General features: G+C 41.5%; 1 protein-coding gene across 4 annotated transcripts; it reads left to right on the plus strand.

Annotated features, from left to right (window-relative positions):
• The first annotated feature begins 205 nt into the window (after positions 1 to 205).
• Positions 206 to 27,456, plus strand: espn (espin). Of its 4 annotated transcripts, none has more exons than XM_085922643.1 (14): positions 212 to 1,599; positions 2,400 to 2,593; positions 6,513 to 6,699; positions 6,873 to 7,055; positions 7,416 to 7,547; positions 8,749 to 9,001; positions 9,448 to 9,728; positions 12,454 to 12,615; positions 14,368 to 14,611; positions 17,632 to 17,777; positions 17,902 to 18,279; positions 24,721 to 24,799; positions 25,119 to 25,140; positions 25,948 to 27,456. In XM_085922643.1, exons 1-14 carry the CDS (start codon positions 1,300 to 1,302, stop codon positions 26,093 to 26,095), a joined length of 2,709 nt encoding a protein of 902 aa, XP_085778769.1. In that variant the 5' UTR covers positions 212 to 1,299; the 3' UTR covers positions 26,096 to 27,456. The 4 variants fall into 4 exon arrangements, with proteins under 4 accessions (XP_085778751.1, XP_085778761.1, XP_085778769.1 ...); XM_085922650.1 differs by having other exon boundaries at positions 213 to 1,599; positions 9,451 to 9,728; XM_085922625.1 differs by lacking the exons at positions 24,721 to 24,799; positions 25,119 to 25,140; positions 25,948 to 27,456 and adding an exon at positions 20,068 to 22,604 and having other exon boundaries at positions 206 to 1,599.
• The last annotated feature ends 267 nt before the right edge of the window (positions 27,457 to 27,723 follow it).

Here is a 27,723-nt window from a genome sequence, read left to right on the forward strand (position 1 = left end):
ATTATTGCACAGAAAATAATAGCCTTTTACTTTAGATAAAGTATATATAAAAAATATATACTCTATGCGGACCCACAGTCTAAATCCTTAATTAAGAAAATTAATTTGCCAATATTAACGTTGTGTTAGTTGCAGCAGCTATGGAACATACATAAATACTTCGCCATGTACTACTGATAGTTTTAAATATATAGGAAATAAATAAGTAAATAATCACTCAATGCCCCACAAGTGATTTTAACTTCGTCTACTTGGTAGAATGCAATCCAGTTCAATTCTAGTCGCGAACATTAAGCTTTCATGCTGCCACCGTTTGGCGGCGCAAATAATTACAATGGCTCATAAACTTGGGCAGGTGGCCGTGCTTCATACGCACTCAGGCAAAGTCAAACAAAACAGGCCAGTATTAGATTTGTAAATAAATGCACTATTATGAGTGGTACGCAAAAGAAATCTAAAAACTAATTAGCTATTTATTCCAAATGAATATATTATGGTATGTATTTTGAAATGTATCCAGTTGATCATATGATGAATGTTAATTTACCTCATTGAACATATACCAAAGGATCTCTCTATATATATATATTCATAAAAGAAGGGTGGCCTAATGTCCAGACTGGAATCTGATTGAAAGGCTGTCAGATAACGGGAATTTGATTGAAAAGCTGTCATTTTAAGAGTTGATTGAAACGACAAGCCACAAAACGCGTAATAATGTTGCGTGACCTTTTTGTTCTTCCTTCGAAATGGTCAAACGAATTGACATGGTTTGTGGGCCGATAGCATTGCGCAATAAACGATGTAACCAAAACGCTCTCACACACTCTTCAGCGCGGTATAAAGTTCGTACTGGCCCTTTAACTGGTGAGCCGATTTTCAGAAAGCAACCACCTATAACAGGCTCAGCGATCCTCCCACTGATGGATTATTTACCGGGCGCTCAGTCCGGTGTCGCCATCTGTCAGAAGAGGAAAAATACACTCTGGAAGCACATGATACGACTTAGTAGTTGTTGGAAAGCAAAGTGGCTGAAGGAGTCAATGATATTCAAATAGGTCGTGTGCGCAACAGGTGCGCGCCCATCCTGCAGGAAGACGCACGCGAGACAGCAGGTCAGTTTCGAATTTGAAACTACCAAATGGACTGACTTTTGGATGATCCATAGATAAATTGAGTGATCAATGCGATGAACGTTTTCCAAACGCCGCGGTTATTCTCGCGGTGAAGTAGTCGGCCTCAAGTGTAAGGAAGAGATCAGGAGGGGGGGCGGCGGTCGTCGTGCAGCTTGGAGCAGCCATGGTCATCGAAACCGAGCGGACGCTGCTGGCCGCAAGGCAGGGGGACGTGCAAACTCTCAAAGCGCAGTTCACATCGAAATTGCTCACCAGAGACGTGAAGGATGCACTGGGGGCCTCGCCAGTCCACCACGCAGCCCGGGCGGGCAAACTGGCTTGCCTGCGCTTCCTGGTGGAGGAGGCTGGGCTGCCGGCCCACTCTCTGGCCAACAACGGGGCAAGTCCCGCGCACGATGCCGCAGCCACCGGCAACCTGGCGTGCTTACAGTGGCTGTTGACCCAGGGTGGATGTCGGCCAGAGGTGAGTAGGTTGGCTGTGCTGGAGTCACGAAAGGCTCCTTTCTCTGTATTCTTCACACTAGTTGAGTAAAAACACATCTCATATCAACTTTCAATGGAAAATTTGTTGTTGGTTACAGTTACCTTCTGCCACATTTAGAATGGTGTTGGAAACTTGAAGGAATGACCTCATACCACCCCTACACTATGGGGTGTCAACAAGTAGACTGCCTATAATCTAATTAATTTATTTTCAATTAAACCCACAAAACTTCAGTCTTGATTATGCCTTTCCCGTGGCTTTATTTTTAAAGCATTGAAAACCTCTATAGCTACACGTTTCTCGTAGATTTAGGTGAAATAACAAATAGAAAATTCATGATATGAATCATTCAGCAGCATACGAGTGTAGTTTGAGATTTAATTCTTGCAGGATAATAATTCATGAGAATATATTTGATAAAGCCGATGGAAGACATCCAAGTGTCTTGTTTGTCATTTACTAATCATTTGAGTTGGATTCATAACATGTTTATATAAAAAGTGTTGTCTTCATCACAAGAAGCCATGTGGCAAAGCACCACTTGTACAACATATTGAATTTGAACTGCTTTCGGATTCATAGTGTGCGTGTGTGGAGAAAGAGCAAAACATTTGCAGTCTAGAATTATCTTTAGGCAATGACAACTTTTCTTAATATCTCTGACCTTTCAAGTTAATTGTATATATTCTCATTATTCAAGTTGGACTGACTGCAATAATCATCACACTTTTGGCTGGCTGCTATGTTGAGTATATGCTATTGCTATGCTTTGGTTCCAGGATAAAGACAGTTCTGGCGCTACCATTCTCCACCTGGCCTCTCGCTTCAGTCATCACGAGATCACAGAGTGGCTGCTGAAGAGTGGGCAGGTGGAGCCCGGGGCTGCCACCGACATGGGTGCCCTACCTGTTCACTACGCTGCTGCCAAGGGAGACCTGCCCTCGCTCCGACTCTTACTGGGGCACAGCCCAAAGTAAGAACAATAAGATGGTTTTATCTCTGCAGGGGTTCTTGTTAGTCTTTTCAAAACAGGGGATGTTGATACAATTCTTTTTTTGGACAGTTTCTTCTCCTGCCTCACGCATCTTTTCTTCCAAAAGGGATTTAAGGCTTTAAATTATACCCCCAAAAAATTATTAAAAATTTTTTAATGCATGTATCCCAAAATCAAAAAAAAATTCATGCTACTCATTGTGGACTATTTATGAATGAAATATGATTGCATTTGAGCTCAGAATATGTCTGCCTCTGCTTTGATATAGTCCACCAAAATAGTTTTACACCACCTGCTCCACAAGGTAGACCTGCTTTTATTTGCTCTAATGTCTAGTCTACTTTACTTGTAGTGACGGGCAGAACAATGACATGCTCCTCCATTATATGGCAGGAAGTATAATAAACCTGTGTGTCCACCTGCCGCCATTCATACAACAGAATGAGTCATGGCTTCCTGTGAGTACATCATTTTGGTGTTCAGTTAAACAGGCCTTGATTTTATACTGGATAAGTAAATTTGGACAAGATCAGTATTATTTCAGTCATCATACCTTTGGTCATGTTTTTATTTGGTGTGGGGAGATTTTTCAGTTTAATTTCGATGGGCTAAAAATCAGATTTGGGCTGGCTGGCTGAACGCAGCTTTACTTTCTGGACCTAGATTTGCCTAGGCACTGTTTGATTGCCCTTTTGTGAATTTCAAAATTGACATTGAAAAATAATGTGCTGCACGCATTAGTCAGCATGTTGACTTTATTTTGGTAAAGAAAAACAACAAACGTAACTTGTTTAGTAGTAAACGCTTCATTGCACATTTGCTCGAGGAGAACGCTACTAAACATGTTGTCTTGACTGTGCTGTACTTAGTAAACAAGTCAGGGCTGTTACAAAAACACCCGAGTGAATAAGCTTTGGGGCTCACGCTGGCAAATGTACTTTATAGTCTGGCACTGATCAAGCGCAAGATTTCAGTTTTGCAATCTTAAATCCAGTTAATGGGTGAAACACGCTCTTAGAGGTTTAAAATCACTGCAACTTCCACGTGCTACCTATGCAAGTTATCCAGAATAATTTCATATTTACTCTTCATAGGAGAAGTGAGGCTACTGATGTTGGTTGAGAGGGCCAGGCTGCACACTCTCTGTTGTATTTCATCTCCAAAAGTGTTTGATGGGGTTGATGTTTAGGTTCTACATTAAGCAATACTGTCAAACAGTCTCTGCAAGTCTGCCCGGACTAATACCTTGGTTTGTTTAGCTGTATCTAACATATATTGTTGTGTCGGCATTGTTGTGCGATTGCCACTTGACCGTCCTTAATCAGTGCAGAGTCAGACCCGATCATGGTTTACAGAGATAACGCTGGACTGAATGACTGCCATGGACACTGCTAACACATTAGGGCGGCTGGGTTGTCCTTTCTATCAAACAAACTTGGCACACGGAATTCCAAACAACAAAACAGCATAAATCACACACTCACTTATCCCAATAAGTGGCCGGGTCATCTGCGGTTCTGCAGGGTCCGAGTCGTGACCCAGACCCGCTCGCCGCTCTCAGTCAGCTTACTTTAAAACATTAGAGGCATCTGGTTTTGGCAAGAGAGTGGAGATTTGGCGAGTAGGGACAAAGCCTCTGTGTTTGCATTCTCGATACAAAGACGGAACAAATAATACAGAGACGACTATTGATGCATTGGCAATTAATTGTGACCCTCAGTTGTTTAGTCTGGAAGCTAAAGCGTTCTAAATGTCAGTGACTTCCAAGAAGCTAGAATCAGGAGGTAATGACATATTTCATCACATGCCAAAACGCCAGTCAGACTCAATCAATAAAGGGAACACGGCAATAATATGTACTTAATTTGAGCATAATTGACCTCTCTGGGATTGTGTATCAGTGACAATCTGCGAATCAACAGAAATGGGAATGTGACAACTCAGCATACTTTGAACTTCAGCTTTGTATGTTTTACATGCTATAAATGTCGCCATTGCACTGTTTTCTAATGGCACAGCTCGGTAGGTGCATGTTGAAAATTTAATGAGGCCCAGGGACACAGAGCTCCCTGATAGCCAGGGCCCCATTCACTCTTCTCCTCCACCCCCCCCCTTGCTGTTTGTCACCATCTCCACAGCGACACACAGTAGCGCCAACCTGCGATAAGCTAATGAGGGAAACAAATACGTTTGAATAGCCAAAAGCTCCACTGGTCACTAGCATTGTTTGCAATGGAACTTTGCAACAGGGAGATAAGCATTCTTGCTTCGCGATTTATTACAAGTGCCAAATTTGTATCCATGAGTTTTAAGAGGCAATTGGACGGCTCGGGTTTGTTCTCGTTGAGAGATTGCAAGGAAAACATGACCCCTGTGTTACATCATCAGTTAAGTACTTGGCATTGTAATGACAGAAAAACAAATCGCTGTGTACATCTAATAGCCCATATCACACATTACATCATTTTATCATTAAATATTTCATTATTTTTTATTTTATGGTGGTAGAGTTTGACATTTAGTTTCTTCAGAATATAGTCAGATGCTGATCAGCCTGCCTTATAGTTTTAACACGATACCAACCGCCAAACATGTCATTATTCACACTTTAAGTATAACATTATCAAAGTAGGTCCATCTAAAGTGAAGAAGTAAAAAACAAAACACTGTCTTCATCCCAGGAACCACAGAAACATACTTCTGCAGTCTGCCAAAATATTTCAAGTTTTCATTTTCTTTAATGTTCGAATGTACTTCTGCTAAGAGTTTAATTCATTTCACAATGGAGCGGGAAGGTAGCCATCCAGCTCTATTTGAACATTTCCCTCAAAGACTAAGCCAACATATTGGGTCTGCCTAAAACACAAATAATCGTAAGCAGCCTTGCGCTTTACATTTAGACAGTACATGCGCTTATCAACATGTAGCGTACATGTAGGCTCTAAAGCCAGCGCTGCATTGGCCTTGAGCTGCATCTTATCAAGTGAAAGCTCAGCTGGGTCAGGTTTGTCTCGACGGGAGAGGAGCTCCACCTCCCCTTTTTTTTTCACCTTGTCTGTGGCTAGTCATCACATACTCGGGCCACCTTCACCAGTGGTAAGCCTTCATTAAGCACAAAGCCAGTCTGGTAATCCTCTTAGGAGATGCCGTGTTCATTTGTCAGTGTCCAGATAAAGCACAACTTTATAGGATTTAGTGGGGAAGTGGCTGGTCACTTCCCGACCTCCCTGTGTGGGACAAGGATAAATAAAAGTACATGGTTAAGGATGCTTGGCTAGGGGCTTTGGAGAAAACGAGGGGCTGGGGGGGCAAAGCTCACTGATAGCTACTTTCAAATAAACTGGAGCTGTTGCCAGATAATCCTGATGTAAAAAGCCGAATGAAATTTTTGTTTGTTCGACTTTAGTTGACAATGACCCAAGTAAGCATCTTGTTTGTTTAAGCACTCCCACACTGTTTTCAGAAGCTTTGTCTAAATGTTTTGCATTGTCATTTGAATACCAAACTCTTCACCGACGCTTGGTAGGCCTTAAGATGATTGCTGACATAAGATACAGCATACGTAACAAACAGCTGTCCGTCTGTCTGGAGGGAAAATGACATTCAAACACTGAGCGTTGAATGCACATTTGTTGGTGAATGAGCTGGGCGTTGTCTCAAATCAAACAAGTCCTTGATCGGTTTGTGTTTGCAACAATCCTTTGTTATATGATATTGTTTTATATTGTGCTGCGATTATCATGTCATTCATTGTTCAAACCATTGACACTATAATAATTATACCATACATTTCCTGTGTTTCTGTGAATGAAAAAAGCTGTACCATATAACATCTGCTATTTTTGCAATCTGACCTGCCCAAATCTTAATTTAGCCTTCTTCTCTCCACCCACTACAGTTTCACCAACTCCCAAACTAAGAATGGTGCCACACCGCTCTATCTGGCCTGCCAGGAGGGCCATTTGGAGGTCATCCAGTACCTGGTCAAGGACTGCGGAGCTGATCCACTCATCAGAGCCAACGACGGGATGACACCCTTGCATGCCGCGTCCCAAATGGGCCACAACACCGTCATTGTTTGGCTGGTATGCATGGAGGGAATAATCTTGTCAACAAATCGAGATAGTGTGTTAATATATCCTTTGGTCAATATCTCAATGTCACGAACTGATCTACTAGAAAATCTATTGAAGGTCGCTTCCTTAAGCAACTCTGAAATGGTTGATAATTGAAAATCAGACTACAAGTGTTTCTTCAGATGAGTTTCACGGAGATCAGTCTGATGGATAAGGATGGCGACGGGGCCACAGCTATGCACTTTGCAGCCAGTCGCGGTCACACAAAGGTTCTCAGCTGGTTGCTCCTGCACGGAGGCGAGATCGTCACCGACAATTGGGGAGGGACACCGCTGCATGATGCGGCAGAGAACGGTGAACTGGAGGTGAGTACTCCTCATGCAATTATACAGTTTAGGAATAAATGCCTTGTTCCTTCCTTTGCAAGTATTTTGACTTGGGTTGGAAACAGGCAAATGTCTGGACTGATAATTCACACTAACTCGGTCACTTTGGTTTTCCCTTTTTTTTGTTTTTTAATGAAACCTACTTTGACTCCTCAAGCTCGGTTTTTGTACCCGATGCAAGTCTAGACCAAAGCGCGGTCTAAATGTGCGCATGCGCGGAGTTTAAAAACACTGAATGAATTCACTCTTTCTAATATCAAATCTTGCAAGATTTGTGCCTAGTCTCAGGTCATGTCAAGCATTTTGACATTTTGTGTGGCTTGTGTTGTCCCTCTACAGTGTTGTCAGATTCTGGTGGTCAATGGGGTGGATCTGGCCATCAGGGACCAGGATGGCTTCACAGGGGCTGACCTGGCTGAATACAACGGACACTTCCAGTGTGCCAAGTATTTGCACACCGTCGAGAACATGGTGAGCAATGACGTCAACTTCAGACTTCCTTTTCAAGGACTTTGGGGTAATGACCAATCACGTCTCAAACCCAGAAAACAAGTGAGATGTGATTGGTCGCTACGTGATCGCTCTGATGTCATTTCCAAATGTCCCGGCCTGGTGATGAGAGGAAAAACGTGTGGTTGAGTCATATTCTACCAACACAATATTATTCCTAATGCTGTATTTAGATTAGTAGAACATATTATTGTAATAGGAGTTTATTGTGGATTGGGGCTGACTATTATTTACGTTCAGAACATGAATACATCAATAGCCCAACACATGCATAAAAGATAAATGAATAAAACTGTCTTTCAATTTCAGCATGATACAGGGAGTATTCAATGATCACAACGCAATATTCAATAACTGTTGTTAGGTCCTGACATGCCATGAAAATAACACAGGACCTAGTATTTCCAACCTTAAGCCTGCCTTCCCTTGTGTGTGTGTATATTGTCAGCATTAATTGGGCCAATGGGAGCTCCGCAAAGGTACATTCAATGAGTACATTTTGTTCGATCAACAGCTCAAATTTCCATGTCGTTTAAAACCACTATAGGAATCGTCAAATGTGCTTTGAGGCTCGCAGGTGCCACAAGCTATTAGAATAGGAATCCTCCCAAACAGTCTAAGTCTGATACAATGCGTCCACCAGGGCCAAAATGTAGCATTACAAAACACGTGTCAGCACAGTATTAATGCTTGAGCACAGTAACCCCCAAGTGGCCAGTAGAACGATAATTCTTTTGCAATCAGGTGGAAACCATTCACCTTCTTGTACTTGTTGCAAATAGGCCCAAGGGAAAGAGAGCCAAGAGTACGTGTGATGTGGAAAAAGCAGAGCAGCCGAACTAGAGACTCTCTGATCAGCTATTTCGTTTGTGCCAAGTAATTAAATCCACACTGTGGTTAGTGTATATTTTTAGAAAATGAAAGGAAATTGAATAGTGTACTTCAAAGCAAGTGGATCGATTTAGAAAATGTATTTAAACAATGATACATTTTGAGATTTTACCACTCCATCACTAGAATGGATATGAAAAAATGTTGTTGTTTTTTTATCACGACCCGAGTCACCTGCAGTCATAAAGCCTCTGAACCAAGAGGCCTATGAGTCGAATAATTGTTTGCCTAGCATCAATACAGAAAAATAATGTTTGACCTCCACCAACAGAGTGTGGAGCACCGGGTTTTGTCTCGGGACCCCTCGCTTGACCTCGCGTACAAGGAGCCTGAAAACAAGCAGCAGGATTCGGGCCTCTCGTCCCCAAACACCACCAGCCAAGCGGCCCACTTTGACATTAGCTCACCAGCCAGCTCCTTGTCTAACTACGGCTCGGCCAACTCCAGCCAATCCAGCACCGGGGAGAAGAGGAGCAGCTTAACATTGTCTCGAGGCACACCGCTGAACACGGCCACGCACACAGGTCAACTTTTATGCTATTACAAATGATAATCTTCTTACATTTCATCTCCACCTGCTTTCAAAGGTCACTTAAGGTGAATTGCGCTTCATTCAAATGCACGCACCATTCAGTAATGACAGCATAATATGACATCCAATGTTTTCTGCACTGGTCTCAATAGTGGACTGTTATGTATCTGTATTCAAATTGAAGTGAAGTCTTAGTTATTTTAATTGAAAGATTCCCTTGCTACTGGTGCTGCTCTCTAGTGGCCAAACAGTAAACTGAGACTTCAAGTAAGTTCAGCAAGGTCATTTTCGGAGTGTCTAAAATTTCATGGAACAATTTTCTTTTCTCTTTTTCGAAATTATCAAGTTCTGGTTCTTTAAATGAAACATTGAATAGGTTTAATATATGGCAACAGTGTACATGGGCATGAAATTAAATGCTCTGTTTCTTTGTTTCAGCAGCATCAGAGACAGCCATATCCGACATGCAAGCATACATGGACATGCTAAACCCAGATATCGACCCAGACAGGCCCAAGAATAGTCAGGACTCTGTTTCAACGCTACCGCCACCACCCACATTTGCACCCCCGCCTCCCCCACATTCTCCTCCGCCTCCCCCGCCGCCCCCGGGCTATCCGGCACCGAAGCCCCCTCAGGAGGCCTCATCGGTGGAGTTTCTGAAGGTGAAAAGCAACCTGCGCCACGTGGAGGGCAGCAACAACAACAAGAAGAAGGAGGTAAAAACAATCTTGCAAATTGAAAACCAAAAGTAACGACAAGTAAGAGGGACTCTTAAAGGAAGTGAAGATAGAATTCCTTTTCTGAGGAGACTTTCTACAAAATGTTGTCAATATCTGTACCATTTATTGCACAGGTGTGCCTTACGCTGACCACACTCCAAGACAATCTTGTGTGACAATCATTTGCCTCACACAGTACAATACATCCGCGTGTGCCCAAAATAAAGGGCCACTCTAAAATGTCCGCGTTTACTGTATTAGGAAGGTTCGATGGCAATGCATTTGCCACTAGCTGCCATTTCCCCTTGTGCCTCATCAGTTGAGCGATTGCGCTTGTGTAACCGTGGTCACAAAGACGTTATTGTGTTCGAATGGCTCACAAGGCTAATGAAGACGCTCATTACTGAGCCAAGCCTCGGGTTTGATGCGCTGTGATGACTATGAACTCAATTCATGTAATGAATCTGGCAACAGATCACTCAACAGTGTGTTGAAAGAGACAAACAGGTAAAATCAGCATCAATACTGCAACGCTAATGCTTGATGAGTGAATTATCACTCTGGGCTCATTATATCATTAAAGAAACAACCTATTAGTGAGAATCTCGTTCACCTAATGAGTTATTTATCTATTTGGTACTTGTGACCAGTATAAAGCCTGATGAACAAGGTTGCTTCTTCCATATGAATGATGTAGGTCTTTATTTTAATTTTTTATTTTTTTGACAAGGAAGCCACTCATACAAGGCTAACCCAAAGTGATGCCAGTTAAAGGTCCTGATGATTAAGACTGTCTCAAGGGTGAGCTGTGTCAGTCATGTGGGAGGGAGGAATTTAATTAGTCCCGCTCCTTCTCCTCTTTTTACCCAGAAGACCGAGTCCTCATTAAGAATTTAACCTAAGCCACTCCTTGGGACCGCGTGTGCACACCCGCCCGCACACACACACACACACACACACACACACACGCACACGCACACGCACACATGCACACACACACTCACAAACACGCGTGCACGATGTGAGCGTGCACGGCATCGTTACAAAAAATATTTACTCTTGGTGCTATAGTAACAGCGAAGGCTTAACTCATCCAGGGAATCAGATGAACTTGCAGTTGAAAAGAGCTTCTATCACCTGATTTGCATTGACTCAAATCAAATGTTTTTGTGGGAATCAGGTAGACAAATGACAGTTTTGCCTGTGATACTTTGGCATTCTTTGGATCTTTATTACACCTGTTCAAGAGTCGATGGACTTTGAGATACTATGTGATAATTGCTACGGGGAGGGAGGCACCGGGTTTTTTGTCCTTTACATAACTGGGCAAGTAGGCCAATGGTTGTAGAGGGTAGGCCACTGGTGACATCATCACTTACCGCAAGGCCGGCCCACGAGGTTATTGATGAGGCCTTTGCGTAAAGTGAGAGGGGCAGGTAGAGTGACGGGTGGAGCGCTGAGCAGAGAGAAGAGGTGAGTGACACTCTGGATCTGGTGACAGCTACTCTCTGTTCTCCGCCGGGCTTTGTGGCCGAGGCTCTGTTGAGACCACAGCAAAAGTCCGGGAGACGCTAAACGTCAAGGTAAGGTGTTAAAGAGACGACAGGAACGATGTTGCGTAATAAGTTAAAGGTTTTATTATACCCGCTGGTGTATTTAAGTAGCAAGATTCCGATTTGTAGCTGATAGTATTTGTCAGTCTGTTTAAATGGTGCTTATTGGCTTTCCACTGGTTGTTGTTGTTGTTGTTCTTCTTTTAGAATAAAGATCCCTGCTTATCCAGCACTTTCTCACATATTTGGATTGACAACACAAGTAAATTTGTTTTACAAAACAGGCACTGGGTAAACTCAATCAAGCACAATACCGCATGCAAAGGCTGTCGACATGTTTCTATGTCTTGAGATGTGAACTAGTGGGGTTGGGTTAGGTTGCGTTGGTGGCGGTGAGGTTACTCAAAAGCTTTGCTATTGTTGCCCCATCTGCCTGGAGGTTGCTAATCAAACCAATCCATCTGTATACACTGCTCACGTTACCGTCCCACCTCCCAGTCGGCAAAAGTTACCCGGCTCATCAGTGTTCTGAATGAGATACTGCAAAAAGAGAGAGAGGTCAGGAGTCAGCTGTCCTTTTACTTTAAAACTGGACGCCTGCGAGATGTATGGGTGTCTACTCGAGAATATGACTCATGAGTAGAGAGAATGGAATTCTGAAAATACGGGGTAGCAATGGACATGCATTGCCACGAGAGGCCCATGCTGGTTGAGTTCCATATTATAATCCTCTGCTAATTCATGTTGAATATTCTTATCGAGACTTCAATGTGTGATCTTTATGAATCCAGGAGATACTGTAGGTGAAAGTGAAAGTCCTCGCTACTATGCGCCTCTTACGTCAAGCTGTATATAAAAAAACTGTATACTCTCATGCTGCTGATGTTGTGCGGTTCTTATTTGAAACACATGCCAACGGTGCACTGCAGCTGAATACGAGCCTTGTTTGGTTATTAAAATAAAGCCGCTTTGTCGACTGGAGTGCTAATCTGGAAAGAAAAGCCATTTGCCACCGTGTTGCACAAAACATTTCATCCGAACTAATATTAGGCAAAATATTTACTGCCGAAGTAAATTGGCCGTGGCTGTATTTATGCCAAATGCATTTTCAAGTTAGCTTTACAGTCATAGAAGTTACCTAAATTCTTTTTTGGGTTTGTTTGCTTTAGCATCTGACGGTGGGAGAACACCAAGACAAACTGCGGCGTGCAGACTCCAACAGAAAGTCGAGGGGCTTCAATAAGCAGCCAAGCACTGGGGACTACTACAAAACCCTGGGGAGTGACAGCGCCGAGCTCCGTGGGAGCAAAGACATGGCACCAAAGGAGGAGGTAACCGTCACACCCTTAAGCACGTGGCTGCACGCTAGACGGTAAAGGTAATTAAGACATGCACTCGTCTAGACTAAAGTTAGGGCAAATCTTTTTAAAGAGGATGGCAACGAAAATGGCAGTGGGATTTAGCTCAATGGTGAATTGTTGGCATTAGGTTACCGTGGCGATATTTACCTGTGTATTATGCTACTCGGCTGGTTACATAATCCATGATGCAAACTGCCCCCTCATTTCCATTGAGCCTCCACCTTGCTGGGTAAACTATCAAACAAGCGATAATGGAGCTCATTTGGAGAGCCGACCAAATTTGATTTATTTAAGCATTCCCATAAAAGAATGATTTAAATCGCTTGGAATGAAAAGATTAAAACCAATACAGTACAGAACAATCCCATCTATAATTGAGTTGATTTGTTGCCACATACCTCTACAGACAACGAGGTCTGTCAAACACAATCATCTGTCTCTGGAGATGTATTACTATAATCTCATGGGAATCAGGAGTGGGGGCACTTGCCTGATATGGGAAATAATCCCCATTGAGCCAATTACAGCCTCAGAGGGGCCCCTCCCGGTCTCTCGAGCAGATGGGTCGGCTAATCAGCGGCACGTGCCGCCGGGCCTCATCTGGACACTAACCTCCCCCAAACTCCCTGGGGGGGCATGGAGAGTAAAGGGGCCTCCGATGATAGGCACGCGTGCGAAGAATAAAAGGGGTGGGGCTGATTCTTTGTCACGGTCCATTAACTCGCTTCCAGCAGGGTTCAGAGTGTGTCAGGCGCGTGCAATGGTGGGCGTGGGGATCTAGGACTATCACTTACAGCAGCAGATGGCTCGTGCCCAACTGTTTAGCCTTGCTGTTTCCCCTGGAGAGTGGGCCATATTAGCTCTGTTATTGTGTCGGAGTCTATGAGTTGATTAAATGGAGCAGAGGGGGGGCGACCTCTAACAGGGATGCGGTTACATCTGTCACAAGCAACAGTCTGCGCAAGAAATGAAGAGATCCCTCATCCGAGCGGGTGTTTGACCAGGCATTCCAGGTTGGAAGATTGATTTTGATACAACTTGGTAAGAATTGTTAAGAATTTGCCTTGTGGTCACTTAAACAGGCCCAGAATTCACACTAAGAAAATTTGGGAGTGAATTGAGGAGAAATGATCATGATTTCAGTATTCATATTCATAGAGAAATATTTGTGTGGTGGTGTGCCGTGAGAATTTTGAAATGTAAGATGGGTGCTTTGTCCCAGCTAAGGTTGGGAAACAGATTTATATTGCATGATTTGTTTTTTGGTCATCTGTGTAAAAAGGATAACATCGTAAAAATGATCTCTGTTCACGCTAACCTGTAAAATCAACTGATTGACAGATCACGTCAAAAATAGTCCAATTTGTACCCCACAAGTTTTAGAGTTTAGGTTGTTTGACCATAAATTTATTGACCCATCAGTGTTGTCTGAATAATAGCTGAAATTTAAATTCCTTTGCATAAATTTAAATAACCTTGTCTACAAATTAGTCGGTCAAGTAAAAAGTATGGGAAATAATCCCCATTGAGCCAAGGAGTTTTCAAAGAAAGATAACGATTGTTCCATTTTGTTATCCCTTCCTTTCAAATAATCAGAAAAACAAGATAGCATCATTCTCACAGCCGTAGTATAGGTTACAATCTTTTTAGGTCACAATGTTCTCTTGCGTGCACAGAGAATATGTGATATCACTAATGATGGGTTCACACTTGTATGCCCAGGGCTCTGTTTTATTGGAGGAGCCTGGCGATGGCTCCACCCAAGCATCTGAAAATGGCACTGCGGAGGAAACAGCCCCAGCACCACCACCACCACCCCCTCCTCCACCACTTCCCCCTCCTCCTCCAAGCAACCCGACGCCAACACCCCCGACACCTCCTCCGTTGCCACCGGACACACCGACAACCCAGAATCACTCTGCCAACATCTCCAACAAACAGCGACGTGCATCTTCCTCGTCAGGAAGTGAGTTTTCCTTGACCTCAAATGCCCTTTTGCAATTGAAAACAGGTTGAACATATATTTACAAACATTTTCAAATATTGGAATCCATTATTTTGGTGTATCAAATTCACTTATGTTTGGTCCCATTTCTTAAGACAAACATATTTAAGGCAAGGAATCTCTCAAGGTAGAGATGTTTTGCACCTAACACTGCAGCCCTGAATAATTGATCTCGAATTCACGATGCAGGGCTACCATTACCTTCTGAGCTGGTTTAGTGTTCAGCCATTTCTTAAAGTGCGTCCGTGTGTTAGATGCTGCTGACTGACTGTGTACTGCAACAGTTGCCAGGAAGTTTTTTTCGAAGAACACCACTCTGTTTAGGTTGAAAATAGTGTCCAAACAAACAAACAACCGGTTGTGCCAACATTTGAAAATAAAACAATATTCATTTATTCTGTAATACTGTAAGACAAATTTTGTCATTTGAATTTTTCAATTTGATTTTGTAAAAATCAAGCATCAGTGTGCCACTATTCAAAACTCCAATAGCAACTTTTACTCATAAAAGTAATTATCTTCACGAATTAATCTCATTCTTTGACCCAAATAATTAACTTATATCTAAAATTATATTCCTCATTTGTACTGCACATCACTTTTGATGACATGAAAAAATGTATACTTGGTTACAAAGAATGCTGTCCAAAACACTCCAATACTTTTGATGTGATCAAAAAACCTCCGATCATTTTCTTGAACATTTTATCTTCTTGCTCTCTGTTTTTTTCACACTTGCATCGTACCATCTTTGTCTGCTTACTATATTTGTCTATTTTCATCTCTGCTTTTGCCTGCCATGGTCTTTCCTCACTGCTGCTCTTTCAAGGCGGGGGTCTCTCTGCTCCACAGGCAGAGGGAGGGGCACTAAGACAAATGAAGAGTAAGTAGAGTCCACAAAACAACTTTATACATTGTGTTTCCCAATAAGTCCATTCCCTGATAGGAAACAGCAAGATGCCCTCTGATTGGGGAAAAAAATAACAGTTTATGAATGTGATACCCTCAGATAGCAAAAAAATACGTTTCCTGGTGGATTCTCTATACAAAAAAAAAAATTTTTTTAAAGAATGGATGGATGCAATCTACTGTCATTTCTGGTTTGTGAGACACCAAGGCAATAAAACAGACACTAAGCTGTAAACCAATAATTCCGGACTTTAATACCTTTTAAAAAAAAAGTCGTTCTACTCAGTTGTTTTGTTTTTGGCTAATTGCAGGAAAGCGATAAAACATTAGAAGCCACATTTGACATTGCTATGGAAATGTTTGAATCTTGAGTCTCTTTCCTTACTTTTTTCACCCTCTTACCATCATTTTGACTCAAATTGATATTGGTTTATCTGTCCAAGAAGTCTTTGGAGCATGTAATGGGTATTTTCACGACAAAGTCCAAGTTGGTTCTACTGTTGTCGTTGAATGTTATTCGTAGCGGGTTTAAAGCCTTTACTTCCATGATGGTGCCATTTCTTGTCTGAATCTACAAACAATTTTTTACTTCAGTTTCTCTTGTGAAAGTCTTTCACTTTCAATGGGTTTTCTTTGTTTGGAGGCAAAGAAATTGAATATTCTGCTTTTCACTTACTAAAGAAGAAAAAACTGTTGTTTGTAGTGTACTGGAGTCAGTGCATAATTTTAAAAGTGGAGAAATGCCAAAGGGGATGTTAGAATGCCAACCTGTGTCAATTTCAGACCATCTGAATCGGCGTTCCCCACATGTGTCAAGTGTACCTTACCCAGAGCTGTTTTGCTGTGTAGTGAGGAAAGCAAACAAGCATGTGGCAAATGACAAACATGAAGAAATTGTGTATCAACTTGGCTGTGGTGATTTTGACGAATAAGCTGAGTATGTATGTGTGCGTGCGAGTGTACGTGTGTGTGATAATTCCTTGCCAGCTTGCCAATGGCTCGCTGTCACTTCCAGTTAGCGGTGATTCCTTTAGATTTTCCCCCGACCGTGTTGATGGGGCTTTAACAGGGTGCTGCTTTCTCCTCCCAGAGGGAGAGTGCAACAGAGTGAGGGAGTGTGAGGAGGGGTTGCCGGGTGCTAGGGCTTTGGCGGCCAGTTGCGGTGACCTCGACAGGGAACTGGTGGACGTGAAGACTATTTTATTTTCATCCAGCAATTAGACATGACTGAGGATATTCAACTTATTTGAGGTTATTCTCTAAAGAAGGTGAGGTGTGAATTGGCTAGACTGTGTTTTGGCAAATAGTGAAATGCTAAACGGTGTATGAAGTTTCATTTGGTGAAAGTTATAAAGGAAACCTAAAGCTCCTCTCGTACTTGAGTTGTATTGTTTTTATTAATGTGATTGTTTTGACGTGAGACTCAGCTGCTGGGGTTTGATTTGAATATGGTTACTCATTTAATAATATGCATTTATTATATTTCTAAAATTTACTGTGCCTATAAAATAGACCAAGTGTGACATTTTCTGACATCTATTGTAAAGTAAGTCATTTTAGTCCCTAATAGAATTAAAAGGGTTTCTTTGTAAATGGAATTAGGGGTCAGAGCTTAAGTATGTGTCGAAGGTTGCTGCATTGTTCATTGTAAGCAGATTAGGGGCTGTGGAAGCTGAATACGTACATTTTATAACAATCCATTCTTAAACTGAAAGTTCAGCAGGTCCAATTTAGCATCAGGTGAGCCCGTTTTATGTTTGCTTTCATGAAATTGGACCTCTTCTGCCTGAATTGCAGAAAAATGTCTGGTAAGGTGACACTTTTATGTAATTTGGAGTCTTTTGAAGAGGCCAGATGTCTCTCTGAAACAGTTGTGTAATATCTTTTAAGAACGGATTATGGATCATAATAAAGAGTGTCCAAGCCAATGATCCACCGGTCTGAATATGTTCCATGCCAACAGTAACACTTACCTGATTGGATGAAATATCAAGCATGCCAAAAATCACTTTGTCGCTCCCTCTATTCCATCTTGATTCCTTAATGATTCTGCATCATTTTTCTATTTTTAGGCACAAAATCTTTCAACATGATGTCCCCCACTGGTGATAACTCAGAATTGCTGGCAGAAATCAAAGCCGGAAAGAGCCTGAAGCCTACGCCTCACAGTAAAGGCTACACCACTGTCTTTTCCAACAGTGGGCCAACAGGCAACAACGTAAGCGTCCGCGATTGCGTGACATTTTGTCTCATGCCTTGGATTTTGGGAATTACAAAGTATGCATTTGTTAGAATCACATCCAACCTGTTAAAAGTCCATTTGTGATTTTGCATTTGTCTAGGGAAACACTGTCTCTCCACCAGAGACTCGCCCTTGTAGCCCGCCATCCAAGACGTCATCCCCACTTACGTCCAATACGTCGGTCACCTCCCCACCCACAACGCCGAGTCCCACTCCCAGTCCACCTAGCACGGGAACCTTCAGGAACATGTCTGCATCAGCCAGCTTGGAGCAAATACACTCCCATTCCGTAACCAATGGAAGCAGCGTCGCTGGCACGGCAGCAGCACAATCGGGGAGAAAGTCAAGCCTTGCAGACGTGGAGGCTCTCGTACCCACGCACGACGAGCAGGGAAAAGCCATCCCCGAATGGAAGAGGCAGGTGATGGTACGAAAGCTTCAGGTCAAAGTGCAAGAGGAGGAGGAGCACAAACGCAAGGTAGGCACGGCAGCTGCCCTTCTTGTCACATTCGAGCCATCCCATTTGTGTTGTAAAGAATTTGAAAGCAGAACATTTAACAGCCTGGTTTTGCTTGACAATAATGAACACAACAAATGGAATGTAGCTTGATTTAGAAGTGGGTTTTTTGTGACCATGATTTTTGTGTTTATGCATGACTAGTCAATTGCAGAGCTGAATAAAAAATGTAACCTTATATCATTATTCTCCAAAACTAATGGATGTATTTAAATTGGCAAATAGTCATTCTTAATTATCTGCGTGTTGAGAAATGTGCCAGATAAAAGAAATAGCTTTTGTGATTAAATTGGACTAATCTGTCATTTGTTACTATTAAAAACCTCTTAATCAAAGATAAAGATTATATTCATGAGGACTACTTAAGTCCAAAGGTAAGATTTCAGTATGCATCTCAATTTCTGACCCGCAGATCAATGCACAAGTATTTTTCTAAATATATAGAAACGCGCATTGTAAACGAGCCAACATTAGCCATAGCCGCTACATTAGTAGCATGACTTGGAGTATTATTGGAGTGTTACTGCAATGTGAAAAATTATGTCAATTAAAATAAAACAGAGGATCTAAACTTATTTATCAAGTAGAAATGTTGCCTATTCTGCATTGCTTCTGAATCCTTAGCTGCCTTGGTCACAAACATAAAATTCATAAGAATTCTGTATTTAGACTTATCGGGGTGCATTATTGTAAAGAACATCTTTGAGATTGTCACAATTTCTGTCAGAGGCTTACTGTTGGGTAATGCGAACAATAAAAGTAATTGTAGTGGATTGGAAATTTCCCGCCAAAATGAAAATGAATCTACAAAATGTGTTTAAAACTGCTCTCCAAGTTTGAATGCTCCTAATGGGCGGCATTTCTTAAGGATAACCCTGCATGTTTTGCATGTTTGGAGTCTTTGGAGTGACGTGAAGACTTGACTCCATTGCCCATCACAGCATCAAAACACTTGATGAATGAATTTCACAGAGTGAGCCATTGTTGGATGATGGAGTGATTTGTGGTTTCAAGTTGATACATGCAGATTCAGTGGTGTGATGTCAAGCCCATTCACACTACAGTTCAAACAACAGTCTTCAACAAAACATACACAAAAAAACTGAAGGTGCAATTGAATCATACGATTTGTGCAGATAAATATATTTTGTTCATATTATTGTTTGCATCAGAGTGATGTGGTGCACAACGCTTAACCACAACTGATTCCAAATATGTCAGCTCTATCACACGACCAACCGAGCCGTGCTTTTTGAATATGTTTAGGTGTCACTGTTGCACGAATTATGGGCGTCAGCGGTGATCATTCTAATGCAACTGGCCTAATGCAACTTAACAATTGATTCAAAACATAAAATAACTGACAACTTTAAGTTTTTTTTTTCCATATAAATCCTGATTTGATAGTTAAATAAAGAACTTGACTAAATTCAAAAGAGCAGATAGGCAAATAGATGTACATACCTTACATAATCGTTTATATTATGTACATACCTTACATAATCATCTATATTGGGTAAATGCCAAGGCTGAATCAAAAGGAAAAAAATGGGGCAACATCTCTTATTTTTACCTTTAAATGATGCCTGAAGAGAGGCAGTGCCATTGCACCACTAAATCCATGTAAATCCAGTGTGTCCTAAAGGATGTGCAATGAAGCGTGTGTTTCAACAAGGAACTTGGTGCTGAAGAGTCCATCCCCTCCTCTCCACTTTCTTGTCTCTTGGTCTTCTCTGACCTCTGATTTAGTTTGCGGCGAGTGGGCACTACCATCCTCAGGAATGGCACTACTCCCACATCCACAATGCTATTTTGGGACCTTTTGGGGAACTGATGACCGAGGGTGATCTCACCTGCATTGAGAAGCAAATTGAGAACCTGCAGGTGATGCACAAGGTCTCCGAAGTTGAGAAGGAACTGGAAGAGCTCGAGCAGGAGCTGCATCAGCTTCTACCCGTTTCTGCAGCGCTCACTCAAGGACATTTTTCAGTCAATCCAAAGCAGGTGCATGGCCAAGCTGAAGATCTTCCAGCCTGGTGCAGCAAAATTTCTACCTTGCTCAAGAGCATGGCCATTCTTCTTGCCACACTGGGAGGCAAAGAGATTGACATTCTGGAACTGTTAAGCCCCGGATATTCTCCAAAAGGGACAAAGAATGTGGCAGCAATTCAGCCTGATTCAGCGACGGGATTTATTGGGCGCTCTCAGTCGTTCTCGACAAAGGAAGATGTGGAGAAGGAGATGAAGCAGTTTGGCGTATCAGTGAAGAACCTCAAGGCAAATTATGAAATCCAGTCACAACCTGCGAGTAGCAAAGAAACACGGGTGTATAAACGCCAGAGCTCACTCCCAGTTGTAAGCAAGTCGAAAAATAGTCCAGAGAGTATTTGTCAGGATGACCCATGTTCTTCTGTTGGCTCGCCTCAGTCCCACACCAACGGTTCTCTGCCTTTACAGGAGGAGCCGATCTTGAAACTTGTTGAAGAGCCAGTCATCAGGGCATCTCATGCTCCTCAAACCTATGCAACCACGGAGATGATAGCTCCAACTAAGATTGAGGAGTTTAACCAGGGTCTTTCTGCAGACTCCTTTTTAAACAATCACCAACTAACAAGAAGTTTGGAGGTGCAGACAGATCTGAGCTATGTTCAGGAATGCATTGAAACAAGGAAAGAGAGGATTGTCTTCCTGTTCCTAGAACACTGGCGCAAATACACCATCTCTGAAGCTGGCAGAAGAGGAAATCATCTGGATGTGAGCTGGGAGAACTTCAGTCAGGCTAACACGGAGGACGGGAGCGTTGGACAGATTCACAGAGAAGACGATAAGCTCCTCCTTTTCATGAAGTCCAAGCAAGTGGTGGGGAAACTGATCGGCCACTGGAGGACCATCATGAGCCAAGTGCCCAGCCGTCAAATTCGCAGGCTGAGTCGAGCCCAGATGATCTACTGGCCCGAACACTTCTTGCCACACATCAACGGCTCACCTGTGAGCTACGAAAGCCTGACGCTTGATCTTTTCATGCTCGGATACTTCCAGCTGCTGGAAATGAACATGTCGCGCGACGAGCGCAAATTCCGCCACCTCTTGTGCTATGAGATGTTCGATCGTCTCGGTAGGCATCAGTGGGAAGTTATCAAGCAGTTTCACAAGGAGGTGATGGGGGAAATTGAGAGAGGAACGAGAGACTGGCTGGATGGTTTTGAGGACATCAAGTCGAAGTACTTTGGGGACTCTGATGATGAGGGAGGTGTAATGACGGCCTCTCTGCATTCAATGTCTCCTGAGGTGGCCTTCATTCCAGTAGAAGAGCCCCTTCCGCACCCACCCTGTCATCCGCCACCCCCTCCGCCTCCAAATACACATCCTCCCTCGCCATCTCAAATCAATTTGCCTTTGGTCTGCCCCACTGCAGCCCTGGATGCTGTATTGGATGCCAGCCAGTGTGGGGAACAGAACTCACTGCCTGACTCGGTCAATAATTCACAGACGGATTTAAAAAACAGTGAGCATGTGTCACTAAATGAGCCGAATGCTCAGCAGGATGAGATAAGGAGCGTGACGAACATGCAAAATACTGACGCAACAAAAAAAGCCGAGACACTTCCGTGCACCGCAGAAAGCAAAGAAGCGGTTCCAGAAGTTTCTGTTAAAACCCCCACAGAAGCAGTTGATCAAACTCGAGGAAAAGATGATTCCATTAACGTCATCTATGAACTCAAGGAGTTTAGCAATGAGGAGATCATTCGGTACATTGATCGAAGCTTTGCGTTCTGGAAGGAAAAGGAAGCTGAGCTTTTTGACATCTAAACATGTCTTGACTATAACTTCTCATTACAGCAGACAGGAAAGGAATAACTTGCAACCTCAGTAAAATGAGCATGCATTTCCCAGCAAAGAAAGGGAAATAATTGGTTGATTCCTTTATTCACCTACATGGGAAAGAAAGAAATCATTTTCTCTGATAATGAAAAAAACATTTAATTAATATGCAGTGAGTTTCTAAAGACTCTCACATCTCTTATGGCTAAAAGGAAATGTAATTTGTTTTGTTTTTTCAAAAACAGGTTTTATTTGATGTGCTAGACCTCTGAATCAATTTTAGGTATGGAATATACAACAACACTGCTTAATGGACGAAAGATCTGAATTGGCATTGGAAATATATTTGTCACTGCAGCATGTGATCTATTCTGCATTTTCACAATATTTTTGTATCATTTGTGTGTTTAGAGATTTGCCTGATTTAAATGTGTGTTAGTATTTTGCTGTATAAATAAAGTTGTTTTTCATTTTTTGTGAATACGTACAGTAATCTCATGAGGTCTTTGGTTAAACAGAAAACTTTCTAATGGCCAAGGTCATTTTTTTTCCCCAATTTTTCTTCTCCCCCCCAAAAAACCTGAACCAAATAATGAATATATTTAAGAATTTCATTCATAAATGGAGAATCACTTAATCTGTTCAGTTTAGACTTTTAAGGTTTGAGTTTAGCAGAAGTGGCCAGCATTGAGAAAAGGTAACATTTGGTCATAAACATATAAAGACATAAGCCATTGTTTTATGAAGGTGACAATATTGTAAACAGAAGCTGAACCAATACCAAGAGACAAGATGTTATCTTGGTTGTGAGACAATGAACTGTGAAGTGGCGTACTTTTGTTGTTACGTCCTCCCGCATTGAGATTACCTTCCAATAACCCGCTTAGCAACTCCCGCTGTCGAGCTATCTTTGACTTAAGGAGGTTACGGCGACTCTTTATCAATTGCAAAAGAATGCATTAACAAATATCATTGTAATGATGGATTCAAGAGTTATTGAAGATGATGAGATGCATTTGCGATTAGTTCATCTTTGATTAGGGAATGTTTGATGGTTAACATTTCAAAATATCCCAAAATTAAGCAAATATGTTAGTTACGTGTACTTTGTACATATGGTTGGGTTTTGCTTCAATGTTTTAATTTTAAAATTCTATTGTGGTCACATCCCACTTTTTTTGTAGCTGTTAAATCATTGCCTTGCCCAAGTGATTTTAAGGGACTTCAAACACAACATCACAATTAGCTTTCATAATGTACGAATTTGGGACTGCAGGCAACTTCAGCTGACTCACAGAAGAACAGTAAGTAGTCTTGTTGCATTGATGACAAAATGTTCAGTGCAAACGTTTGATCACATTCACTGCAAATTCACCAAGTCATTTATGATTTGCTTTGCTGTTTTTTTTTTTTTTTACATCCTTTAATTCCCAGGGGAATAATGAAACATTCATGATATAGATCATCTTCCCTAGATTCCTTTGCCAAGACAAGTGAAACACTTAAACAAGAGAAATGCATTGAGGGTAATGTATCTTGTCAGGTCAAAAAAAAAAAAGAAAAAGAGAATCGAAGATGGCTGCCCTCTTTGCCGTCCCTCCTCACATTACAGGCTAAAAAGAGACAATAGGCTCCGGTTACTCGTCGGCGCTGTCAGAGAAAACGTCATGTGTTGACTCAGAGAAACAGGAGCGGAATACTTAATAATGCGCCCTGTTTGGTGCATGTGCACGGCACAATGCTTTGAGAGTCTTCCATTAAGGCTTTTTAGACTGGGAGAATGTGGGTGAATACAGGTTTGGACAGCTGCGGTGTCTGAACACAAGTTACTATTCTGCTGGTCTGATCTTCCTGCACTAATACCACTCGCGACGCAACAATGTATTTATTTATTGACAACTTAATTCATTTTTCATTCAAATTTATTATCAAATAATTGACATCCAGGAGAACTTGTTTGACTTGGAATTTCAACCTCCCAAAGATTCTCAAGTTTTTGTAGTCCTCGATAAATGCAGACAGATTATCTTTGTGTCAAAATAAGACAATTGCAAAACATCATTGACTTTGGTTTGACAATTATCAATAATTGTAGTTATTTTCTCACGTTACAGACCAAACTAGTAACTGAATCATAATTGATTTGTTTGCATTTTTAAATGTGCTTTTGTTTAATGAAGGGATGAAAATTAGAATTCTTTTCATGTTTAAAAAAGAAAAAACAGTTTAAAGATATAAATAATATGTTAATATAATGTGCAAAAAAGTTCAAATATAATGTGCATGAACACCAATTACCATAGTGGATATTTCTAGAAACTTTCTAGAGGATGTATGCATATTTATAAGTTGCATTGGAAAAAAAAAAATCATTGATTAATTGAGCTTTTCTCTTGCCCGTAAACAATCAAGTTCATACAGTCAAATGCCCATCTCCAGCAAGAGAACTCAATTGGGTTTCTACTCCTTGTCCTCGCAAAAAAGGGAACATTGATTGAATGGGGCCAAACGACAGAGAGCATGCGTGCAGGGGGACGATACATTCTCACACATTATTTGCCATTCTGCTGATTTTGGCAGGCGAATGAGGAAGCTGCGCGACTGGCCTCCATGCCCGCCTGGAGGAGAGACATGATGAAGAAGAAAATGGACGAAGAGAGGTGACTAACATAGCTCTGTTAGGGAACTATGAAGTTTTATCTAATCTTTATGATAAAAAATACTATTATCATTTGGAGTTTTGTTTAAAACCATTGAAATTATTCTCTAACAATTGATGACTTGAAAATTATGCTCCTGCATTTGCATAATAATTTTGAATGTGGTGACTTTCCTCAGTGCTAAACAAATTATAACAATTTGGAATTTAATGTTTATGTGACCTGATTAGGAAATTGCAATATATCCATGTATTATTTGGTACCCTGCAAAATTCTTTTTGATGTTTACTCCTTTTCCTCTTGTGCTTATGTCCTCCTGATGTGACAGGGAACAAAAAAGGTAAGAAAAATAACTGCTTTCTTATATGTATACATACACACGATCTTTAAAATTGTGCTTTTTGTGACAACTCGCTATATATAGATTGCCTACAACTGTAGGCCCGGGTCATACCAAAGACTTAAAATGGGACCCATTGCCTCCCTGCTTGGCACTCAGCATTAAGGGGTTGGAATTGGGGGGATAGATGACCAAATGATTCCCGAGCGCGGCACCGCTGCTGCTCACTGCTCCCCTCTCCCCCAGGGGATGGATCAAAATCCCATGGGGATGGGTTAAATGCAGAGGACAAATTTAACCACACCCAGATGTGTGTGTCAATGATCATTGGGACTTTAAATAAATGGTATTAAATTGGCACAATTAGGAATGCTCTATCGAATATCTGTGATGCATCCATTTAAAATGTGTATATAACTATATAGTGAATCAATTGACTAACTGCCGTGACAGTTTAGTCTGCTCGGTGGTGCCATTTCCATTTTTATATCCCTTACACGGTGAGAATGTGTGAGGAAAAGTAGAAGCCACACTTGTGCTCATTAGAACGGAAAAAAATAACAACTTTATGCTTTGAAATATTTATCATAGTATCCATTAGCTCAGATAATACTTTTCCTTTTAGCAGCATGCGTATATTAAAACCCAAAAGTATAAATATTAGACAGCTATAATAGACCACGAGTACAACCTGCAACCCCTCCGCGTATATATTGCTGTGGCCTTTGTTGTCTAAAAGAAATATTTACAAGAAACAGTATGTGTTTTTAAAACAAATTCAAACTTTGCCTTCCTGAATGCATTTAGGAAAGCAGAGGAGGAGGCCAAACAGGCCAAGGAGGTAGAGCAGAAGACCGAGCAGGAGCGACTAAGGATCCTGGGTTACGACGAATCGAAGCTTGCCCCTTGGCAACGACAGATCATCCTCAAGAAAGGGGACATAGCCAAACAGTGACCTGGCCTTCCCGCTTTCTCTTCCGCTCACGGGGCCCTTCCTATCATCAACTCAGCCCCAATTTCCAAGGCCTTCCTTCACTGATTGCTTTTCTCTCAACCCTGATGCTTTTCCGTGCCCTCTGCGGGAGCAGCTCAACACCACTCCCGACGATGTCCCGTCTTTTGTCTCTCATCGTCCAGACACGGAACTGATGCAGGCGAGGCCCGTGGTTCACCCTGGTCCTCGTTAAAAGTCTCATGGACACAAACTTTAAGCAGTAGTATAGCTTTGGCATGCAAAGTTTGCCCTCACGCAAGACCTTTTCTTTAAACTGCATGTGTCCTTAATTCAGACCTGTTTGCTTTACCTCTAATTCACTTAGATGTTCTCATACAAATGGCGAGTGACAAAAAAAAAAAAAAGGTTAGCAATGTTGCCATGGGAAGGAGTTAAGAGATGTCTGCTTTGTACAGTCCACGCACTCACCGTCATGTAACACCATTGACATACTAATCAATGAATCTATGGTATGAAGACATTTTTGTATGATGGTCATAGAAGCGCCATAGTTGTCATTCTTTCACATTTTGTGGATGTGTACATTTCAGCTAAATTAAATGCATGTTAAAATTGTTCTAAATCAGCACTGGAAAAATTAAAGGCTACGTTGATCATAATTCATTTTCTTATTGGTTACTATTGTGATCATGAATGTTGTGCATTGTTGCGTAATTTACTTAAGCAGGATGTAATGTAGTAAATATACTTAACCTAGGTCCCAGTTATCCAGTTACACTAACAAATAAACACAAATTATATTACTTAAACACTGCAGGTTATTTGGATAAAGTCTAGTTCATTTTTACAACAGGCAGTTTGAGTACTGCACAAGTATATTTATCACTCGCCGAATGATGATTATTATCACCCTCATCTTGTGAAATGTAATGTTTTCTTCTGCAGCAAGAAAATATCTTAAAGGTAATAATCGAACTCTGCTGAATATTTAGTATAGAGTGAACGACAAAGTAAATAGAAGCAAAGCTTGTAGTTGTCATTAATATGCAGGTGTATAAATATAGTACGTTATGTAAATTAATTTTTAAACGCTCTCGGAAAAGCTATATGGTATAAATGTTTACAGTAGAGAGAGTAATCATTTAATGAAGCTTGCAGTGCACACCTTATGTTATCATCATTTGGAAATAATTACAGACTCATCCGCTGCCATATGATGTTGAAATTTGAAATGATGTATTCGCCATTTGATTTTTCTATGCATATAAACCCTGTACATAGTCACCTTCTCTGATCATGATACTGTCAGTGTTTGCATATTGGATCTCAGCCTTGATTGGATGGAATGCTGTCTAATACCAGAAAGCATGATTATGTTTTCAGTCTGTTTAAAACAAAGGAAATAAATCGCAATTGCAAAAAAAAAAAAAAAAAAAAAGGTCGCACTGTGCTTTTATTGACTGAAAGGGCAGGAGTTGGGTAATTAGTTTCGTTGAGCAGAATTTAAAAGGTCAAAAAGAAATGGGTAACCTCTCAGTGATGTGGGTTAGGGTTAGGGTTAGGGTTAGGGTTAGGGTTAGGGTTAGGGTTAGGGTTAGGGTTAGGGTCAGGGTTAGGGTCAGGGTTGC

Source organism: Syngnathus leptorhynchus, chromosome 1, assembly GCF_054491065.1.
Source record: "Syngnathus leptorhynchus isolate UIUO chromosome 1, UIUO_Slep, whole genome shotgun sequence".
Classification (NCBI taxonomy): domain Eukaryota; kingdom Metazoa; phylum Chordata; class Actinopteri; order Syngnathiformes; family Syngnathidae; genus Syngnathus; species Syngnathus leptorhynchus.